At 45.5% G+C, this 21,123-nt stretch overlaps 1 protein-coding gene across 30 annotated transcripts in view; it reads right to left on the minus strand.

The window, feature by feature from the left end:
• LOC144109088 (putative transcription factor Ken) overlaps window positions 1-20,699 on the minus strand; it is an 83,676-nt gene extending 62,977 nt beyond the window's left edge. For 5 of the 30 annotated variants that reach the window (XR_013309574.1, XR_013309575.1, XR_013309576.1 and 2 more), the window contains exons 1-2: window positions 20,469-20,699; window positions 19,950-20,341 (exon numbers count right to left, since the gene is read on the minus strand). Coding sequence is in view for 13 of the 30 variants with exons in the window: in XM_077642161.1 (XP_077498287.1) it covers window positions 13,364-13,556; window positions 15,329-15,492; window positions 15,582-15,623 (399 nt within the window). In the remaining 17 variants the exon portion in view is untranslated. Of the gene's footprint in view, window positions 1-12,994; window positions 13,557-15,328; window positions 15,493-15,581; window positions 15,643-19,949; window positions 20,342-20,468 lie in introns of those variants that run through there. The other 25 variants (XM_077642157.1, XM_077642154.1, XM_077642155.1 and 22 more) reach the window with 22 other exon arrangements.
• Between the last annotated feature and the right edge of the window lie 424 nt (window positions 20,700-21,123).

Consider the following 21,123-nt stretch of genomic DNA (forward strand, 5'->3'; position numbering starts at 1 on the left):
TAACCCACCACTCAGCTGCCACAAGGAAAAGTACGTTTTCCGGTTTGTGTCCGCCTAAGCTCCCTCGCATCTTTTCTGCGAAAATACGTTTAGAACGATAGGGTGGGGTATACAGCCTGTGGTTAGAAGCAGTGTTGGCTTAGCCTAGCCAGAACAGATGAGTGTGAGTCATCTTTTGACTCACCTTGGGAACACCTCCCTTTCCGCGCTTTGGCCGGCTATACCGTATTCCGCGTATTCCTCCGTCACCACACGCAATACAAGCCTGGTGACCGCGCACGAGTGTGGACGCCGATTCGACGACGCGGCTTCTGTCAAAAGATTTTTGCGCTCTCGTTGTTTACGCTGCCAGCGTTTATTTTGCATTGTCTTTGCTGCTGGTGACCTTGCTTTTTGTTTAAGCGTCCGGCCGAAGCTTTTTTGACAAAAAGGAATGCCGCGAAACTGTTGTACTACTCGTTTGTTCGAGTTCCAAACCGTTGGCGCGCAGGATTATCGCTTTGTTATGCGAGATGCGATCGGCGTTATCTAGAAGGAATTCAGCCAGGCGCAACTATTTCGACATTATTCTGGGTTGTTGTAGTTGTTTTTAGCGCCTTATCTTGAAGGTTCCTCTTCGATGACCACCGAGCACGTTTGTTGCTTACGGCGTCGCCGAATTCTTCAGTTTATTTATGCGCGATAGTCACTTCAGTAACTAAATTTCTGCTGAAATACTTCGTTTCATGTCTCCTTCACTGCTTATAATTTCACCACGGAACAAATCAGACTTGGGTAAAAGGGTGAGATGTGTGGTTTGTAAAAGCTCTGAGATCGTGCTGACGCTATTCGTGGTGACTTTGAACGCAAATTTCGTCATTGCACAAGCGACTACCAGCTGTTATGGACAAAGTTGCTAGTAATGGTCTATTGTTAAAAATAATAAAAATTGCAGTTTAAAAGAAGATGGCCACTGCACCCACGTCAATTGCGTGTGCTCTTTCTGAACACAAAAACGGCAGCGCAACTGAATTGTCATTACGTCAGGGGTTTGAGAGCGAAAATTCCACACCTACTATAGTTTCCGAGAAATTCTCACTATAAGCTCTGTTTTGTTATGTTTTTTTATATGTTTTATATATTATACACTTTTATGTATTACATATTTTATACATGTAATTATAGAGCGCCCCTTCCGAGCGTTTTTCTGATTGAAACGCGCGACTTTTGGAAGCGTAGTGCAGGAGGTGCGAATAGGTGTGGCGCATATACCGGGGCGTATCTAACTGGGAGAATAAACACGGTTGGGGAACGCTTGACACATGCGAAACCGGTTCAGAAGCACAACTGGATGATTTTTGCAGCCAGGCCATGAACGTTTTACATCACGTTATTTACACCACTGATGTCTATTCTGGAGTACACACTAAACAATTTCTCACCCATAAGAGTGCACATCAGCAGTCCCCTGACGAACACCCTTTTTGCTAAGGGTGTTCTTTTTTCTGAGGGTGCTAAGATCAGCACTCTTCAGGAAGGGTGCAGAGCATGAAAGTTTAGAGGGCGCGCATCAGTCCAAGGCTTTTGCTTCATGGCTGAATCAATGCCGAGCACCCTTCCAACATGCATTCGTAGAGGTGTTACAGAAAAATAATACCCTTTAATGAGGGTGTAACCATAACATTCTCTAAACCATCATTAAGTGCACCCTTCCTTTAGGGTGCTGATCTCTGCACCCTTTTTTAGCACCCAACAATTGGAAATGTGTGTTCGTCTGGGGACACCTGATTTACACCCTTAAAGGTGAGAATTTGTTTAGTGTGTAGGGGGCTCGGAGATCCGCGAGCTCCTTTCTGCAGATAAGGTGCACCCATGCTTACCCACGTACAGTGGACCGTACCTGCAGTCTGCACGCGAACATTCTGGCAGAGATATGCCTGGTCGCGAGGAGAATTGGGGAAAAAGAGCGATGCTCGACCAAAGATTACTTTGAGAACCGATGTTTCGATGCCGGTACGACACATTCTGGTTTCACTAGCTTGGAGCCAAAGCCGAACGTTGGCTTAGACCGGTTCTCATGACGTCGCAGTTGCAGTGCAGCAGGGGCTGAGCAGGAAAAGGAAGGAGACGGTTCTTTCTCCCCTTGATGTGGGCTGTTGCACTGGCATACATAGTTGTCCGCGAGTATAGCTTGAAATCGCGGGTGATTGGCAAGTGCCTCAGTGAAAGGAGGTAAATCGCTACGTCATGAAAATAAGTCTACGCCATTAGCCCTGTTTACATGAACCCTATAGCGTCGGGTCGATTCGGGGTCGGGTTGAGCATCCCAAACAAAAATGTCCTATGGCCGGCTATAGAATTTTGGCCCAAATAGCTATAGACCTTTCCTATTTCTGTCTATAGCTGTCTATACAGGCTGATATATTTTTCTATAGAGAGCTTAAGACAATTTTATGGTCCCAAAGCTATAGCTTTAGTGGCATAGATTTTTCAATAGCTGTCAATAAGCACCTCTATGGGTGCTTATAGACGTTCATAAAAGCCATAGACGGACATAGCTTTTTCCATAGACGCCTATAGGACTTTTTTGTATGAGATGGCCAATCCAACTCAACCACTGCGTGTTTACATGAACTCGAGTTTAGCGATTCGAGACCGGTTCAGCTGTAGCGGCACCAAGCGTCGAGCAAGCTGTAGCAGCCTCCAAGATTGAGGCACGCCATCGCTGTATCGGAGGTGCACGCGATGGTGCACGTGGAAAGCAAGTTCGCATTTATCCCCTTCCCTCTCAGTAACTCTACTTTTCGACCCAACTTGGTAACGTACCGGCTATTTCTGTGAATGGTGTTCTGTCGATGCTGCGTGAACTTGAAGATAAGAAATGTTCTGGTCCTGATGGGCTTGCAGATGCTTTTCTTAAACGTTTTGCAACGCAATTATCCGAGTTTTTAACACAGATATTTCAAGCCTCTTTAACTTCTGGTGATGTGCCGGAGAACTGGAAAATGTCCCGCGTTGTACCAATCCATAAAAAAGGAGATAAGCTAAGCATTTCTAACTACAGACCGATTTCAATTACTTCTTCTTGTTAATAATAATAATAATTGGTTTTTTGGGGAAAGGAAATGGCGCAGTATCTGTCTCATATATCGTTGGACACCTGAACCGCGCCGTAAGGGAAGGAATAAAGGAGGGACTGAAAGAAGAAAGGAATAGGTGCCGTAGTGGAGGGCTCCGGAATAATTTAGACCACCTGGGGATCTTTAACGTGCACTGACATCGCACAGCACACGGGCGCCTTAGCGTTTTTCCTCCATAAAAACGCAGCCGCCGCGGTCGGGTTCGAACCCGGGAACTTCGGATCAGTAGTCGAGCGCCCTAACCACTGAGCCACCGCGGCGGGGCAAACACTACTTCTTCTTGTCGTAAGTTAATAGAACACAAAGTCTCTGGGTACCTTAATTCGTTTCTAGCTGAAAATAACATTTTATCCCCTTTGCAACACGGCTTCAGAAAGTGTATGTCCACCGTGACGCAGTTGGCTTCTACTGTTAATGAATTCCAAGTTGTTCTTGATAAATCCGGGCAGGTTGATGTTCTTTTTTTAGACTTCCGCAAAGCTTTTGACACTGTTTCTCATGGCAAACTCATTTCTAAATTAGACAGCATTGGCGTCCCTACTTATCTTGTCAACTGGATTCATGCTTATCTTAAACATAGGAAACAATACGTAGACGTTAATGGCTACATATCTAACGATCTTCCAATTACTTCAGGCGTACCTCAAGGCAGCGTCTTAGGGCCACTGCTTTTCCTAATCTATATAAATAATCTGTCTACTTCCATCCCCGGATATCTCTCTTTAAAGCATTTTGCAGATGATTGCATACTTTTTAAGACCATAAATAACCAGAACGATCACTACTTCTTGCAAAATGCGCTTCTAGCTGTTCATCAGTGGTGTGTAAAATTGGATATGTAACTAAACCTTGATAAAACTATTCTCTTACGCATTTCGCGCAAAAAGCATCTTAGTCCTTTCTCTAACACCCTGCAAAATCATGTAATCCACGAGGTTACACAATATAAAAATTTACGGGTAACGTTAACTCAAGACTTAACATGGACTTCACATATTGCAGACATTTGCTCCTCGTCCTTTTCTAAGCTTTGTTACTTAAGGCGGAAGCTTAAAGATGCCCCAAGTAAAGTTAAACTCCTTGCATACTCAACATTCATTAGGTCCAAATTAAAGTACGCTTCGGTATTATGGGATCCATTCATAAAGAAAGACATATACAAGATAGAGATGGTGCAAAGGAAAGCGGTTAGGTTTATTTATACCAAATACAGGAGGTTAGACTCACCTACAACCCTAATGAAAACCAACCACATTCCCTTACTTGAAGTACGCAGAAAAATTTCCCGTCTGTTGTTTATGCATAACCTTTCAACACATACATTAAACATACCCCGCCCAGAAATTCTCAAACAATTGTCGCGCCGAACACAGCATTCACGAGTTCATTTGCTGGAACCCATTTTTGCAAAGACTGACTCATTCAAGCACTGTTTTTTTCCACGTACTGTTTCCGACTGGAACTCTCTTCCCGAGGCCATTTTCCAGTCCTCAAATTTTAGTAAAGCTCTTGAGAAGCATTTTCTCGAGTAAATGAGCGTTGTATTTCGTTATTCTGCTCATTGTTTGTAACCCCATGTATTTTCTTAGTATTTTTCATTTTCAATGCCTTGTATAGCCCCTCCTGCATGGGCCAATCTATTGGCCTGGAGTATTATGAAATAAATAAATAAATAAATAAATAAATAAATAAATAAATAAATAAATAAAGCACATAGGTTCAGGGTGAGTTGAGTCACCTACCCCTTGCGGCGGAATTCACTGGAGCCGACCCGTCGACTCCCGGCTCGGAGCGCGTAGCAGTGCCAGTTTTTAAACGACCGGGCGTGTGGGTTCATGTAAGCGCCGCTGTCGGCTCGAGGCCCTCCTATGAGGAATATTTGCAGCTGCATTCTTGACTTGTATCGACACCTGGGTGACTGCGCCCTTGCGCTGGGCAAGGAACAATGCTGTTCTCCCACACTGTCCTGAATAGGGAGCCCCCTTCCTGTGTTTTGGCACCAGCAAATGCCTTATTGCGTGGCTGTCGGGAAGGGAAAGGGGGGAGGGCGCGCTTTTGGGTGTGGCCTTGCATTCCACTTTTTTCCCGCACCAAGAGCTCGAGCAAAAAGGAAACGCAGAAATCCTTTCCCAATACAGCCCAAACAAGAAAAAAGGAAAGAAAGAGTTCAGGTCGGTCCAAGCTCTCAGTAAAAACCTACGCGAACGAACACAGGCAACCAAGAGGCTGGTGGTAGTGTGTAGTAGCGACAAAATATTGTGACGCCAGATGGAGCCACGTTGCGCTAGTTAAATTTGGCGCGAATTTCAAATCATCGCAGAAAATGCATGCACATCTTTCAGAGCCTGTAAAACGCAAATACTACGCTCGATATGAATGAAAATTGCAGCTTGACAATCAAGAAAGGAAAAGGGAGGAAATGTTAAGGACAAATTCTGATATTTGGCTTAGTTTTTTCACGAGATAACATGTAAGACCGACATATCTAAAGGTGCAGCTTTTCTGGATATTTACCTCTGATTTGTAAAAAAAAAAATGAAACTTGAAAAACATATCTGTCTGCAACATTTCCTCCATTATTTAAAAAAGAAAACGCTGCATCAGACGTCATGAAAATCGAGCCATTTTTAGACACGTTACAGATTCTGAAGGTTCCCATGTATTTCCTAAGGACACTGGCACTGGTGAACCCTCTTAAGGCGCGACTGAGGTGTCCACTGTCCCAGGGAACCATTCATACACCTTTCTTTGCTTTCGAATAATAATATTAATGACATGTTTTTGGGGAAGGAAATGACACATAATCTGTCTCATATCGTTGGACACCTGAACCGCGCCGTAAGGGAAGGGATAAAGGAGGGAGTGAAAGAAGAAAGGAAGAAAGAGGTGCCATAGCGGAGGCTCCGGAATAATTTCGACCACCTGGGGATCTTTAACGTGCACTGACATCTCACAGCACATGGGCGCCTTAGAGTTTTTCCTCCATAAAAGCAATAAGTGATTGCTGACCAAGTTTGCAGAAAGGAAGCCACTGACACCATGAAAACCTAAATGATCTTGTACGTTCACATATTTCATATGGTTTTGACTAGGTGAGACAATTCCTCTGTCAACAGAAAAATGACGTAAATTCTCGAATTGGAGTATATCCTTTCTTTCTCTAATTCCTAAACAATCTGTAAGCTTTGTTGCCCACGTGTGCGCAAAATGTTTTCTTTTCCAATACTGGTGTGACAGCCGCAGTTTCTAAAACGAAGGCCTGCATGTAAAGAATGTGGCGCAGGTGCTCTTTGTAGTCTGTGATAAACACCTGTTAGTTCGTCCAAATGCACCACGGCTCAGATTAAAGGGACTACACGAGAACCCCTTGAGGACATCTAACAAATCAACAGTTCTGTTGCTTACAGAGCTCTATGTCGTGTATCTAACATTCGCTACCCTGCGTATGCTAGCAAGACGTTTCGGGAAGTGAAATTCTGTTTTCCCCATTTGCCTCTCCCACGTTTCCTCGTTTACCTGCTGCAGAAGCTCGAAGCCTTTGGCCACCGAACCCACGGTCGCGAGAACAAATCCTGGCTGGTGCAGCCCCATTTTGATGGCGGCAGTGGTGGTGGTAAAACTTTATTGAATGCACTGGGGAGGTTTCAGAGGAGAGTGGACGGTTTCATTGCTCCGTTGCGTAGGTGGTATACTCCTCATTCCGGGTCACCATTGGCGGTAGCCGCTGCCAGCGCTCTTTGAACCCCACAACTCTAGGACTCCAGGTCCCAGCAGCTGGACAAGGTTGCCTCCCAGCCCTCTCTCGTTTGCTGATTTACTCTCTTTATTTGCGGATTTTTCTGGCAGGCCCATACCATTGAGATGAGTCTGCCACACATTTTACAGAATTAACAGTACCACGAAAAAGTTCTCTCTCTGTGTTTTATAATCACAGGGATTAGACACGATCCCGTTTGCAGCCTCCTGAGGTGTCGTTCTTCAGTTTTATTCCGGCCCTTGGCATGCTCTGGGAACCTCTGCCTACTGAGTCGCAGATATGCGGTATTGTACGCATATGTGGTAAGCGGATTTGGTACAGGCACAGTCTGGGAATTCAGTGGTACTCCGGGGCAGAGACGCTCGGGCGGCTGTGTGAACAGCCTCATTCCCTTATATTCACTGGAGTCCGGGCACCCATACCAATTGTTTTGTTCTCTGCATTGAGCTGTGTAGCGCATTTGCTAAAATTTAGCTGGAAAGGGGGTCTATTCTTGCCGTTATATAATTTCGACAGGCGTGTTGAGAATCTAAAATTATGTGCGTGGCGTCGGAATGATTGGCTGCCAGCGCTATCGCCACTTCCTCGGGTGATCATTGGACGTGATCATTGAGGTGATCATTGGACGTCTTGGAGTTGAATCCAAGCGCCTTCTTGGCGGTGAAATACATATGCACTCGCGTATTGTCCAAGTCATTTTGCACGTTAAATAACCAGAGGTAGTCTAATCTAACCTGGAGCCGTCCATCGCTGCCGCGCACACAGCCGACATGCAGAACCGCAGTTTATCCAAACTAATCCGAACTCCTCCACTGCCCCATGACACAAAGCCCCCATGCAGCTTCGGGGCACTAAACTTCATTTGCTGTTCCTCTAATTTTTATGTTTAACTCACAGAAGGCGACTTCAATGGTCAGATTCCGCCAGAGGCTGCGTATGTCCATACTGTTACTTTTTTTTTCACAGCGGGAAAGTGTTCAGTAATCTCAGTGAAGAAAATAGGGTAAACCTTCAATAACAAACACATGAAGGAAACAAGGGAGTAATTCCGCACGATGGTGCCACTTCGCTGTTTTTGAAAAAGAAAGCGGCTAAGGAACCATAGCTTTTTTCAGCACCACAGGGGCTTGCCAAGGAATGTATAAAATAGTGAGGGTTACTATCACGCAATCCCTGGCCAGCAGCACGATTTCAGGTTTTTAAAATTTCTTGAGATTTATGTTGTTTAGTTATCCTGTGGCATGGCAAGTGTTGGCAAAGAGCGGACAGTAAACTAGTTTAAAAGATCAGTGACGCAGCGAAAAAAAAAGGAGTAATGGTCATCTTCGCCTCCACTCAGAAGCTGCACAGAGCTGTTGACTCGGAAATTTTCAGAAACGTTGGAAATTGAACTTGTGGGCACTCCTACGTCACCTTACCTGCTGCTTTCGATTGGCCGAAGAGCATTCCCACCTTGCTACAACAGTTTGCAATGTGTGAAGCATCTTTGCAGAGGACTTTTGGTGGTTTTACTGGATTTCTCAGTATTTACAACATAATTGCTCCCAGTATTCTACAGCAGACAAGATACAAACTAGGTTGGCGAGTTCTCGTGTGCCTGCGCCTTCACCTTGTTCTGTCTGGCATTCTATGTTCATGTACAACGAAAGCCGAATTATTATTGTTCAGTGTGAAAAATCGCACTTTGAAGTTGTGCAGAGTAAATGAAGTGATGGAGTGAGAAATTATTGAGTTGAGTTATGGACTATGGCCTACTGTGATTGAATGTGTGCGTAGATGGTGTCTTCCGGAGTGAACTACTTTATACTGTGAGAGAATGTGTGTATGGATTGTGGCACTACAATGGACTATGTTCTACTGTGACTGAATAAGTGCATAGATGGTGACTTCTGGAGTGGACTGTGATGTGGACTGTGTGGATTGATTCTGTGCATAGATGGTGAGTGCGGGAGACAATGTGTGATATTATAAGAGACTGTGCGCATAGCGGGGTAGATGCGGCATTGTTAATATAGAAGGGACGCTGCGGAGGAGCAAATGCCGGCAGATACAGCAAGGCTAACCCAACCTGTAGCATTCAACACCTCAACTCAACTGAACTGAAAAATTATTGCCATTATGAGTTCATTACCTGTACAAATAAAAGGAGTGCACAACAATGATGTATTCTTCATGGAATAAAACTTTTTATGGTTACGTAGACATTAACCTTGCGTGGTTGTTGCCTTTTTCAGCGCATATGCACTCAAGCAAACGGCAAAGATTCGCTGTGAAAATTAAGCAGTTGCTACACCCGCCTCCAGTGGCTTCCAGCTGGCGCATGGCTTGTTGGATTTGACTGACATTCAATATCGAGCAGGCCATGAGCCAGTTGTAGTCATTGGACGCGAGTGTGTAAATATTGGTTATTATTCCCCGCGGAGCTCTCAAGTTTACAAGAGGTAAAAGGAGAGGGATCCAAGACAGAGCCACATTAATACGGCTTGCCATCGGTTACCGGGGCAACGTCGGTGGATGGTTGGACAGAGGTCTCAAAGTGATTAGTTCTTACTTCGACTGGCGTTCGCACGTGATAGCGGGCCACTTAGCAACCAAATGCAAACTCGGTCTCGGCTTTGCATAGGCTTTTGCTCGGCCCTACGTCGGGAACAAAAACGCCTGTGGCTGCTGAGCACTTCCAAAAGCGACGTGGCCGCGTAGTGCGAACACCCAGTTTCTAGTGCCCCCGTTTGAAGCTGGCCCAAAATGTTGCTATGTCCAGGTCATCGCTTTCGTGATCGCCTTCACAATCAGAAAAGTGTACAACAGCTGTCTCTTACCGGTACACACCTCCGGGGCAGAAACGTAGAGGGTCACGAAAAGGGTTAAGCTTAAGTTAATGATAACGCAGCGAGGCGTGGAAAGAAAAATGATTGATGAAACGTTAAGAGACCGGAAGTGGGCAGAGTGGGTGAGGCAACAAACGCGGGTTAATGACATCCTAGTCGGAATCAAGAGCAAGAAATGGGCTTGGGCAGGCAATGTAATGCGAAGGCAAGATAGCCGCAGGTCCTTACCGGTAACGGAGTGGGTTCCAAGAGAAAAAGCGTAGCAGGGGGCGGCAGAAGGTTAGGCGGACGGATGACATTAAGAAGCTTGCGCGCAAAGGATGGATGCAGATGACAAAGGACAGGGTTAATTGAGAAGGCATGGGCAAGGCTTTTTCTCTGCAGTGGGTTAAGTCAGGCTGATTATGATGATGATCAACCTCAGGACAATGCTCCTGATGATGTCAATAAGCGCTTATACTACAAAAAAGGATGAGGCCCCAGGTTCAGCGTCTTCACTCCTGGGGCCAGGGCTCCGCACGTCCTCAGTGTCCGGCACAAACTGTTCCGTTCCGCCCACATCACGCTGAAGCTGGTTGCACTGTTTTGACATTGGATCAGCACCAGCTTCGGTGCACGCAGGGAGCTGCAGGCTAACTTCAACGCGTCTCTTCTTTTTGCGGCGAAATTTCTGCGCACGACTTTCCGCTGACCTTGTGCAAATTTACAAAGGCATAACTCACTTTTTTAAGAATAATCCATCTTGCCACAACGCGCACGTGCGAGTCGCTTGCTTGAGTCGGCGTTATAGTGAACTAGAACATTTGATCACTATACCGGCGTTGCGGATGCAGTCTTTGGCTTGGCTTAAATGCGAATTGGCTACACACGCTAATCACCATGATTCTTATGCGCTCATAATGCAATGTAGATTCTAGTCTGCGAGAGCAAAAGGAGCCTTCAATGTTTCCTTTTTCTTTTCGTCTATATGTGAATAGATTGCCTGGTAGATGCTGGCCTTCGGACTAAAAGAAGCAACCCTTGAAAGTTTTTTTAAAATTATTTTTCGCATATAGGTAAATAGATATATTCTGCTCTCTCTCTCTTGGATCCAATTCTTCTAATAGGTCTGATTTATACCGTTATCTAAGTGGTGCAGGAAGACACAGTTTTTCAATTTCTTTTCGCCCTGAAATTAAGCGAGTGGAATCCTCACCCATTGCTAATGCGTACCACCACATACTTCCTGCATAAAAAAGGGTGCTGCATTCATTCGGGTGTCACAGTTTACTGTGAAGTAGAGAAAATGCACATCGTTGTACAGTGAATCCGTCTACTCTGGTTAAAAACGAAGACCGCACGAATTAACAATAATTATAGGTTCATGTGTTCATCGTATTGCAAACAGTGCAGCACAATTCCCTGTACAATGAACACTAACCAACCACCCCCCATTCTTGCCGTGTAGAATTCCCGTGACGACGTCGCCTCGGTAAGACGTTTGTTAATTACTTACATTGCGATTCGGTTCAATGTATGGCAAAAAATCTCGTTTCCCATGCCTCTTAGGTTGGTAACAAGGGAGTAATTACTCCACCCAAGCGGTAACATACCCCTATAAAGGAAGGCTATTGTAAAACTTTCTCATAAACCTCTCAGTTAAATTCGTCCCGGTCGGTTGTTTGAATCTGGGACCACCGCTTCCCCGGAGCAGTCGCTCTAACAACTGAGCTAACCGGGACGGAAAGCTTATGATAGGGCGACAGTGGATTGTAGATGTAAGACAAGAAAAGACATCAAGTGTTGGAAGCTGCGCTAATTTCGGCGAATAGGCTTAATTTATCGGAAATGGCTCAGATCCTCTCAAAGCGCAGGCCGCTTTCGACTCTAGTTTCGCCTCCAAGGCTAGATCCGCGGAGGTAACGCTACAATCCGCCCAGCTTTCTTTTCCAGCGGAGCGGAAGTTACGAAGTCGAAACCCGGCCTTTCTTCTTACGCGGTGGAATATGGTCCTTTCTGGAAGTCATATCTGTAAAACAACCGGTAAACCTAGAACCATAGAAAGTCAAGAAAAACATATTTTTATTATTAAAATGAATTCGCTAGGCAGGTATCGTGTCAAGATGCTTCGGTTGATGACGCCAGCTACCCCATCAATGGGCTGTAGCTATCGAGCATAAAAGCGCACGAACGGGCCAGGCGCATACTCCAACGGCCGAATTATTTGGCGGCGTGACAAAGTTACGGAGGCTCTAGGGACCTCTGAACAGGGGTGGAAAGGAAGCCAGTCTCCCCCCCCCCCCCCCCCCACCATTTTTCTGGAAGGGGAAACGCCCTCCCCCTTCCCCATTTTCCAGTTTCTTGCACTTGGATCTGAATTCTGACAATTGAAACACTTCAGTTCTTGAACTCTTTTCATCCAAAGCACAATGTGGCTCAGATATTTGGTTTCGTAGCCAGTTGTAAACATTTTGTATATGACTAACCTAAATTAGTGATGTCCCAACAGAAGTTGACTGCCTGTCCTGTGTACATGATCATGATTAGCAGAATTTAAACAAATTACGCACAAACATTTAAAGCAACTGATCACTCCTCGTACATAATGCTACCCGTCTATAAAGCGTCCCATTCCACTTCATTTTATATTGCCGTGAATCTTTGCATTGTTTTTTCATCGGCACTCAAAGCTGCTGGCTTGCGGCTTTAACATTTTGCTTTGTGACGCCAGATGCGACCAGACTTATCTCTATTAATCGTGGCCAGGTGCAAATGCTTCATTTTTCCAGATTTTTGTACATGCTTTTGCTTATTTATCTCAAAGGCTCCCTGCCTCCTTTAAATTGACCGCGGCAGCCAAGAACTGCAAGCATTCAATTTGATGACCGCCGAGCAAGCTTGTGGGTATCGCCGCCGTCTAGGCATTCAGTTCTTAGTGGGTGCGAGTTAGCCGCTTCAACAGTTTCTTTTGGAAGCCTTTTCGTTGTCATCCTGACTGCTGGATAGTCGTCACCACATCGTGACAATGCATCAACCTTTGCACATTGGAAAATAAACACAATAATAACCTATGTAAACGAGCATTAAATAACTAGCAAAATAAGCTCGGTGTTTTCCCCTCCCCACCCACACACACACCAATCAAAAACAAGTTCCGGAGTCCCTGGCAGACTCCACATATAACCTTCCCTTCATTGTCAAGACAGGCTGTCATCGGGTGTAATCACATTCAGGGGTCTTGTCTACGGCTTCGTCTTCTGCATCAATGTTTGACTTCTTGCTTTGCATTTGAGGTAAGGAGACGAAAAGTGTATGGGACAGAAAAGGTTATTTATTGAGTAAAGAACGCTGCATATAACTATGTTTGACGCATCATGCGCTACCTCTGTACGAGGTCGGCCTCGACGTGGTTCCAATCCTTGCTGCGCTAGTGCAAGTTCCGTAGGCTTCTGCGGTCTCGACGTTGGTGCATCTTGCGCTTCTGCTTTACGTGGTCGACCTGGGCCCCGCTTCACTCCTCCTTCCAGCGGCGTACCCTGCGTTGTGTTCCTCGGTCGTACCTTTGGCGCACTTCCGTCTGCTCTTAAGCGTGGCCGTCCTCGGCCCCGCTTCAATCCTTCTTTACCTTTAGCGGCTTGCATGTGTGGCGCCTGCAGTGGGTACCGGCGGGAGTGTATGACCTACTCGTGCCTCCTTGCATGGACGCGTTGCCTCAACCTCTTGCCACACTGGCCGCACTCGTAGGGCTTCTCCCCACTGTGGATATTCATGTGAACCTTGAGGTTCTTCGGCTGGGAGAAGCTCTTCTGACACAAAGGGCACAAGGACTCTCGCCTGCCAACGTGGGTACGCTCGTGTCTGATGATATTAAACCTGCGTACATTAAGGGTACGGATAAGGAGAATTACGACTCGACTACAAATTTCTGCTCCCGATGCCTCCGTTAGTATGCACCTATAGCATATCATGTACCGTGTCACCGTTACCGGTACCGTACCGTAGTACCGGCAACCCGCGCAGCCAATGCACATTCGCATGTCGCCCTGACGGTGCCAGATGGCACAATGTACCCAGCAGCTGCGCGTGCGCATGCAGCATCAGGACTAATCAGAGCGTGCTCACCGGCGGTGGATGGACTCCCGGTGATTCGGTAACGGTTACAAGGTACACAGTAGGCTAAAGGTGTCTAGTTATATGTGCACATCTCTTGCAAGGTTAAGATTTCGCCAGTGACGTTCACACCTTCCATCTATATCACAGCCGCTGGTGTCAGGCGCATCTTTGCCTGTTTCTGACGCAGCTATTCCGCATGTGCGAACGTCTCCTGTTGGTGTTTCGTTCCTATGTCCTCCCTAAGGGAACCTCGGCAGACACGTACTTCAGTTGTAATGTGATAGACTCAGCAGTAATGCTAATCAGGATTATTGAGGAGTGTCTGAGGCACCACTGCTCAGTTCACCTCTGCAAGTACTGAAACTCACACGCACACTGTCGCACTCAATTCTTTAGCGCCCAATAAAAGTCGGCGCTTATGATGGGCTGGCCACGAGGCGACCAGATTGCGTGGGCGGCTCGTACACTTGCGCCACTCCTCGAGAGATGCCGCTATCAAAAGCACCAGCAGGGCCGTTTCGCACACGGGGGATTCAGTTCATTCTTACACCGCAAGAGCGGCTTCAAACTACAAATTTCTATACAGCGGAGGCAGCAAATAACGGCCGCGGTTACAACGAATACTCGCTTATTACGAATGAAGGGGGCACTACCGTAAAAATGTGTATAAGAGGAATGGCACCGCGTCTCAGACATAACGAACGACTGCGGCCGTACTTGCGCTAGCATCACCGCCGCATGGACCCAGGCCTAACAGACGACGGTGACGAACGAGGTGTTTGTGGCAACCTGTCGTTATTGCCGAGCTGGCCGGCACGGGTGACTTCGTTAACGCTGACATCACTGAGCCACGAACTGATGAAGCATTGCAGGCAAAGTACGAGCACTACCAGACTGCCGCGAACATTATGAAGACCACGAGGAGGAGGCGTACCTATTGCCACCTGCCTTGAACGCTTCAACCTTAATTAGTTATGTCGCATCCCTAAAGCAGATTGATGGCGGCAAGGTTCTCGGCGGGGAGCACATGACCACCGTGGACAGCTGAGAATGCACTTTCATGTATCAGACGCATATAACTCACAAACTCACTTTTTTAAAGCATATCAATTTTTTTTCTAACTATAATTTGGGCGTAATATAAGGAGTTCGCTGACTACGAACTTTGGATACAACGAATGCATTCAGTGCGACCGCCCGGCTCGTTTGGACTGCAATTTTTAGCTTGCTCGAAAAATGCGGGTAGTGTTTCTTGATGGAAAATGAACACAAAGCGCGCACAACAAGCCCGCCGGGACACTTTCGAGTGCGCTACTGCTACTAGTGATGCTGATGACTGCGTTGTGCTCTGTCCGGAAATCGTGGCATTGTAGCAATCATTGTGTATTTGTACGGCGACTTCATGATTTGTCCTTCTTTAAAGTAATTACGGCTTGAAAAGGTGGCTCGTCATCAGAAAGGACATCGCTCCATTTAACTAGCCACAACAACGTCAAGCAAGGAACGCCGCCATAAATCGATGTAAGACCTACTTGCGACTGCTCGTGTAGGTGCCGTACGTGCAGCGGCGGATTCCGTGCGTGCTATGCCACTGTTTCCGCCGGGTATGCATTTCCAAGTTGTACTGAGTAGAGAAGAGGTCACCGCACTTATCACAGGCGAAGAACAGGCTGTTCAAGGGTACGATATCGACGTCCTCCGAAAAAGAACAAAGCAGTAGGAGGAGCGAATGAGCACATGTAAAGTGAAGAACTGCCCAGAGTATTCAGTGTTCTTAATGCGTACCTTTGCAGAGAGGAAAAGGCCAGCAGTAGTACGTTTTCGCATCAGTTCCTTGGCATCAATTCTGTGCATGGTAGTGTCGTTAAGATAGTAATAGAACAGTATATCATTAACCTGAATAGTACAGATATTAAACTCGCGCTCATATCAATTAATCAAAAACTAGAACGGCTGATGGCCCTGGCAGGAAAAATTTAGAGCATGAGAGAGAGTCCTGACTTCATATCTACGAAGTTCGGTGAATTTGAGCAAAAGCTCTGCAATCAAGAGTCTGACATTAAGGACCTTAAAAGAGGATGACTGAGTTTGAAGAAAAATATGGCCTGAAACAGGTAGCCTAAGCCCAGCTAGAAAATGACGTACATGACCTCGGATTCAGGAGCAGGCAGATGAACTTAGATGTGGATGGAATAAAAGAAGCACGGGACGAGGACCTGACAGCCATATTTGAATTTGAAATTTATTCCACAACAAAAAGATGCTGCGAGGAGGACAGGAGAAAAGCTGTGTGAACAGCTTGAAAAGCCCTGACCCCCCAACACACGGGGTAGGACAGAAGCGTGCAGCAAGAGAACACAGTCGGATATGGCAACATCGTTGAAAACGTTAGTATAAAACAGGCAAGAAGAACTAGAAATTCATATCACAGCATTATACAAACAATAAACGCAGTTCTTTTGGTGATATATCTGATATGTCAATGTTAGCATCCTTTATCATGTGATTCAGAAGTGTAGCAATTTAAATTTTATCATTTGATTTCCATAATTGGTTCTGCATTTTGGAACATACCACATCTCAGGGTGGCGCACATTATAAGCAGAAATGTTTTTCTCTAGCCTTGCTAGGCTAGTAATGGCATCATTATTTTTTATTAAACTGAGTTTATATAAGCGGCACAGTCTGTGATCGTTCATCGATGGAACTTGTATTATGTGGTACTTCTTGAATAGGCTTGCTGTGTGAAAGCGATATGGAACTTTACAGGCGAGGCGTAAAGCCCTTTTTTTCAAGACGGTAAGTTTGCTAATGTTTCCAGCTGTTGTTGTTGCCCATACAGAAAACGCGTAATTTAATAAAGAGGAAAATAAAGAGTTATATATGAGCATGTTAACAGGTATGGGAAAATTGTAGCAGTAACGGCGCATAACGCCAGCTGTCCTAGATAGCTTACCAACGATATAGTTTACGTGATCATCCCATGTCATGTTTTCTGAGAAATACACGCCCAGTGATTTAAAGCTCGTTACCACTTCAATTTCAGTGTTATTTTAAAAAATAGAAGGTCGCTGGACATGTGTCTGTCGGGGGTGAAATAAAATAGCCTTCGTTTTATTAATGTTTAGCTTTAGGCAGTTAATTTGAGCCCAGGCATTAATCTCGGACAACGTTCTATTCGCTCGGATATCTAGATCAACACACGATTTGCCTGAAAAGAATAAACTTGTGTCGTCAGCATAGATTATATATAATGTGCCGTTTCATCAACGCGAACTATCCCGTTAATATAAAGAATGAAAAGAAATGGTCCCAGGATGCTTCCCTGTGGGACACCTGTTTTGATTGACTTTGATGTGGAGTGTTTTCCTTCAATGACGACAAACTGAGTACGGTATTGTAAGTAAGACGCAATTAATTGATGCGAAATGCCTCTTATGCCATAGTGATCGAGTTTTTGAAGGAGAATTTCATGATTAGTGAGGTCAAAGGCTTTGGAGAAGTCCAGAAACAGCCCAAGTACCATATTTTTACATTCAAGGTTTTCGAGAATGAACTCCTTTTGGGCCAGCAGTGCGAGTTCCGTAGATTTGTTCCTGCGGAAGCCAAACTGAGCAGATGTTATTAAGTTGTAGCGTTCAGTGAAAGAGGTCAAGCGTTTCAGAATTATTTTCTCTAAACCTTTGGAGAATACAGGTGAAACGGATATGGGGCGGTAGTTTGACATGTCATTTCTATTTCCCTTCCTAAACACAACTGTCACTTTTGCTCGCTGCATTTTTTGAGCAAAGCATCCTGTGGACAAACACATATTAAAAATGTGGGTAAGACAAGGTGCTAATACATCAATGGCAAATTTTACAGGCTTCACTTGAATATCGTCCGCATCAGCAGCTCTACTATTGCTTAGGGTTAAAAATGTCGCTACAAGCTCACTATTAGCGACTGGGTCTAGAAATATAGTTGGATTACTTCGCTCCTTCATATATCTTAAATCAGGGTTTCCACTGGTTGCACCACCGATTGATAAAAAGAAGTCATTAAATGCGTCAGCTAACTTAGTGCCTTGAAGTTCTATCCCATCTTTTACGATTGTGGTTACCGCTTCTGAATCATTACCAAATACAGTGTTTAGTGCCTTCCAAACGTTGTTTGTGCGTCCTTTTGTTGCTTCGAACAGGTTAGAGTAATATTGCTTTTTTGCATTACGAAGATGTTTTGTGAATAAATTCCTGTACTTCTTAAACACTTTGAGGGCTTCAAGGGACTTACTCTCTATAAATGCCTTAAACAACTGGTCCCGTTTTCTAATAAGCTTAAGGCACTCTTTATCCACCCAAGGCTTCCTACTTTTCTTACAAATTCTAAACGTCTTGATAGGAAAACACGCAAGGTATACCGTAGAGAACTTGCTCATAAATAACTCATACGCTAAGTTAGGATCGCTCACTGCGAGCACATCGTTCCAGTTTTCACTGCTTAAGCAGTCTCTAAAAGCGGAGAGCGTATCAGGAGTAATGCGCCTGTATAAAAATTCTGAGCGCATTCGTGTAGGCGTGTTAACGACTTGACTGACAAACATAAATATAGGCAAGTGGTCGCTGATATCATAAATCAAAGTGCCAGCTCTAACAAGGGAAGGATCAATATTGGTGACAAACAGATCTAAAAGTGTAGTTGATTGTGCAGTTATTCGTGTAGGAGACGTTATAAAGTTTTGACAGGAGTAAGAGCTTAATAATGATTCTAGTTCTAATTTAATCCTGCTATTCTGTAACATGTCAATGTTCAGATCACCACCTAAAATTAATGTATATTTTCTTTCACTGACAAATTCTAAGAAAGAGTCTAAAAAAGGCAAGAACAGACGAACGTCACTTGAAGGCGGGCGATAACAAACACAAAAAACAGAAGTACCACATCTAATAGAAAGCGTTTCGTAAAGAGGAGTGATACAGCTGAATTCTGACATTAGTTCAGAATCCATCGAGTTAGAGATTAGCATTGCTACGCCACCACCCCTTTTGCCTGAGCGGTTCATGTAATAAGATTTATACGTCGGAGGTGTAAACACATCCTCTTCCGAGGCAAACCATGTTTCTGAAAACATCATGACATTAAAGCGTATTTGCGCTTCGCCGAAAAAATAGTCAAGTGCATCCTGCTTATTTCTACCAGACCTCAAGTTAAAGTGAACACAACTAAGACACTTCTGAAAACTAGTATCGCAAAAGTATTTAAGGTTTGCAACGTCTACGTGCGCAGTCGAAGGATCAAGCATGATCGGAGCAAAAACAAAGATAAACGGAAGGCTTTTTCAGGTTGAACTATGTTACAGCTTATCAAGGTCAGCCACGCAACGAATGACAACGGCGCCATCACCTTCTCTCTTCCTCACTAGAATCTTGCCATTGCAGTGCCATGAAAATCGGAAGTCGTTGTCCTCTGCCCATTCCTTAGCGCGACGGAGCAGCTCTCTGTTTTGGTGTGTCATGTTTTCAGTGATGGAGACTCCAGATGAACCAATTCTGAGGGCTTTACGCTTTTCCAGCCATTTATCTCGGGTTGACTGCTGGGCAAACCTAACAAGAATTCCAGGCGTTTTGTTTGGTTTGGAAGGAAGCCTGTGAATAGCGCCAATGTCATTTGCCGTCAGCTCTGGCAGGTTAACAGTCTTAGCCACAGCATTCAACTTGCACATCAAGTCCTCATTCGGCGTAGCTTGGATGCCATGAACTTCTATGTTCAATTTCCGGCTACGAAATTTCAAATCATTGACAGTTGCTTTCAGTTGGTGAACGTCACTTGAAGTACATACAGCCTCTAATTTGTCTACACGTCTGTTCAAGTTACTAATGTCTTTCTCTTGTTTAACTTGTCGATTCAGGATATCGTCGTACTTCTGGGACAATAACTCGATGGAGTCCTTAATTTCCCCAACCTGAGCAGGCAATCCTGCTAGAGCATCAAGCCTTCGAGTTATATCTGCCAGGCAAACAGTTAGCTCAGAGTCCATGTTCCCTTTGTCCCCACTTTTGGTCTTTGATGGACGGCATGCCACGCATCGCCATGCTCTGCGGCCGCTCTCCCCTTTGGCCTTAAATGTTGACTCCGACCAGCCAGAACAACTACCAATATGATAGGAGGACTCACATTCGCTGCACATCAGGAACTGGCCGTGATCTGGCAGGGACTCATTGCAGGACTCGCAAGTGTCTGCCATGACTCGTGGACCAGAAGCTCGAGGTATCACACAGTACAGCAAAGATATATAGAGCACATACCACTGAGCAAAGCACGGAACACGGTGGCAACGGCGGTAGCAGTAACGCAGCGTTAAGCAACGAGTAAGTGAATTTTACCAACCTGGATAAGCAAAAAATAGCAGATAAGCCAAGCGTCCTTTCGCCACCGCCGCCGCCGCCAGTGTGTCCAGCTGTAATTCCGGCACAGGAAACGCGACAACACTTGGTGGGCGGATCACGGGGTGGATGACGTCAATCAGGGCACAGTGTTGCAGCCACGGCAGCAGTTGCAGGGGAAGTCTGGAGGGTGAAGAAATTTCACGCTGAACAACACGTAGAAAAGGAACCGTTGCCTCAGAAAACAGCAGCAGGCACGACGATTCCAAGGCACGATCAGGCACCTCCTGCCCAGAAGTTGGAAACCCACCTGGATAAGCAAAAAATAGCAGATAAGCCAAGCGTCCTTTCGCCACCGCCGCCGCCGCCCGTGTGTCCAGCTGTAATTCCGGCACAGGAAACGCGACAACACTTGGTGGGCGGATCACGGGGTGGATGACGTCAATCAGGGCACAGTGTTGCAGCCAGGGCAGCAGTTGCAGGGGAAGTCTGGATAAGCAAAAAATAGCAGATAAGCCAAGCGTCCCTTCGCCACCGCCGCCGCCGCCCGTGGCTGATAAACTTCGAGTGCCTCACTTGATGCACACGTTCTTCGACTCCCATGCAAACGTGATAAGGTGCCAGGCATCATTGTGCGTTTCACGAGGCAAGCGATAAGAGAAAACTGGATTAAGAATAAGAACAACCGCGAGGAAAGCGATCCACCGATTTTCTTGCAAGAAAACTTGACACGACGCAAGAGACAAGCGCTTCAAGGAACGAAAGACTGCGCCAAAGATAAAGGTATGTCAACGGAAATGTTTTCGGCAGCAAATGTGAGGGAATGAGTGCCATTCATGTGAGGGCAAAGAGTGACTTGGATCAGTTATAGCATTTTTGATCTTATCTTTTGTGTTTTCTTCTTGAAACATTACCAAAATGCAGCACATATGTTATTATCTGCCCAGCGACCTGAACCGCACTGA

This window comes from Amblyomma americanum, chromosome 1 (genome assembly GCF_052857255.1).
Source record: "Amblyomma americanum isolate KBUSLIRL-KWMA chromosome 1, ASM5285725v1, whole genome shotgun sequence".
Lineage (NCBI taxonomy): Eukaryota > Metazoa > Arthropoda > Arachnida > Ixodida > Ixodidae > Amblyomma > Amblyomma americanum.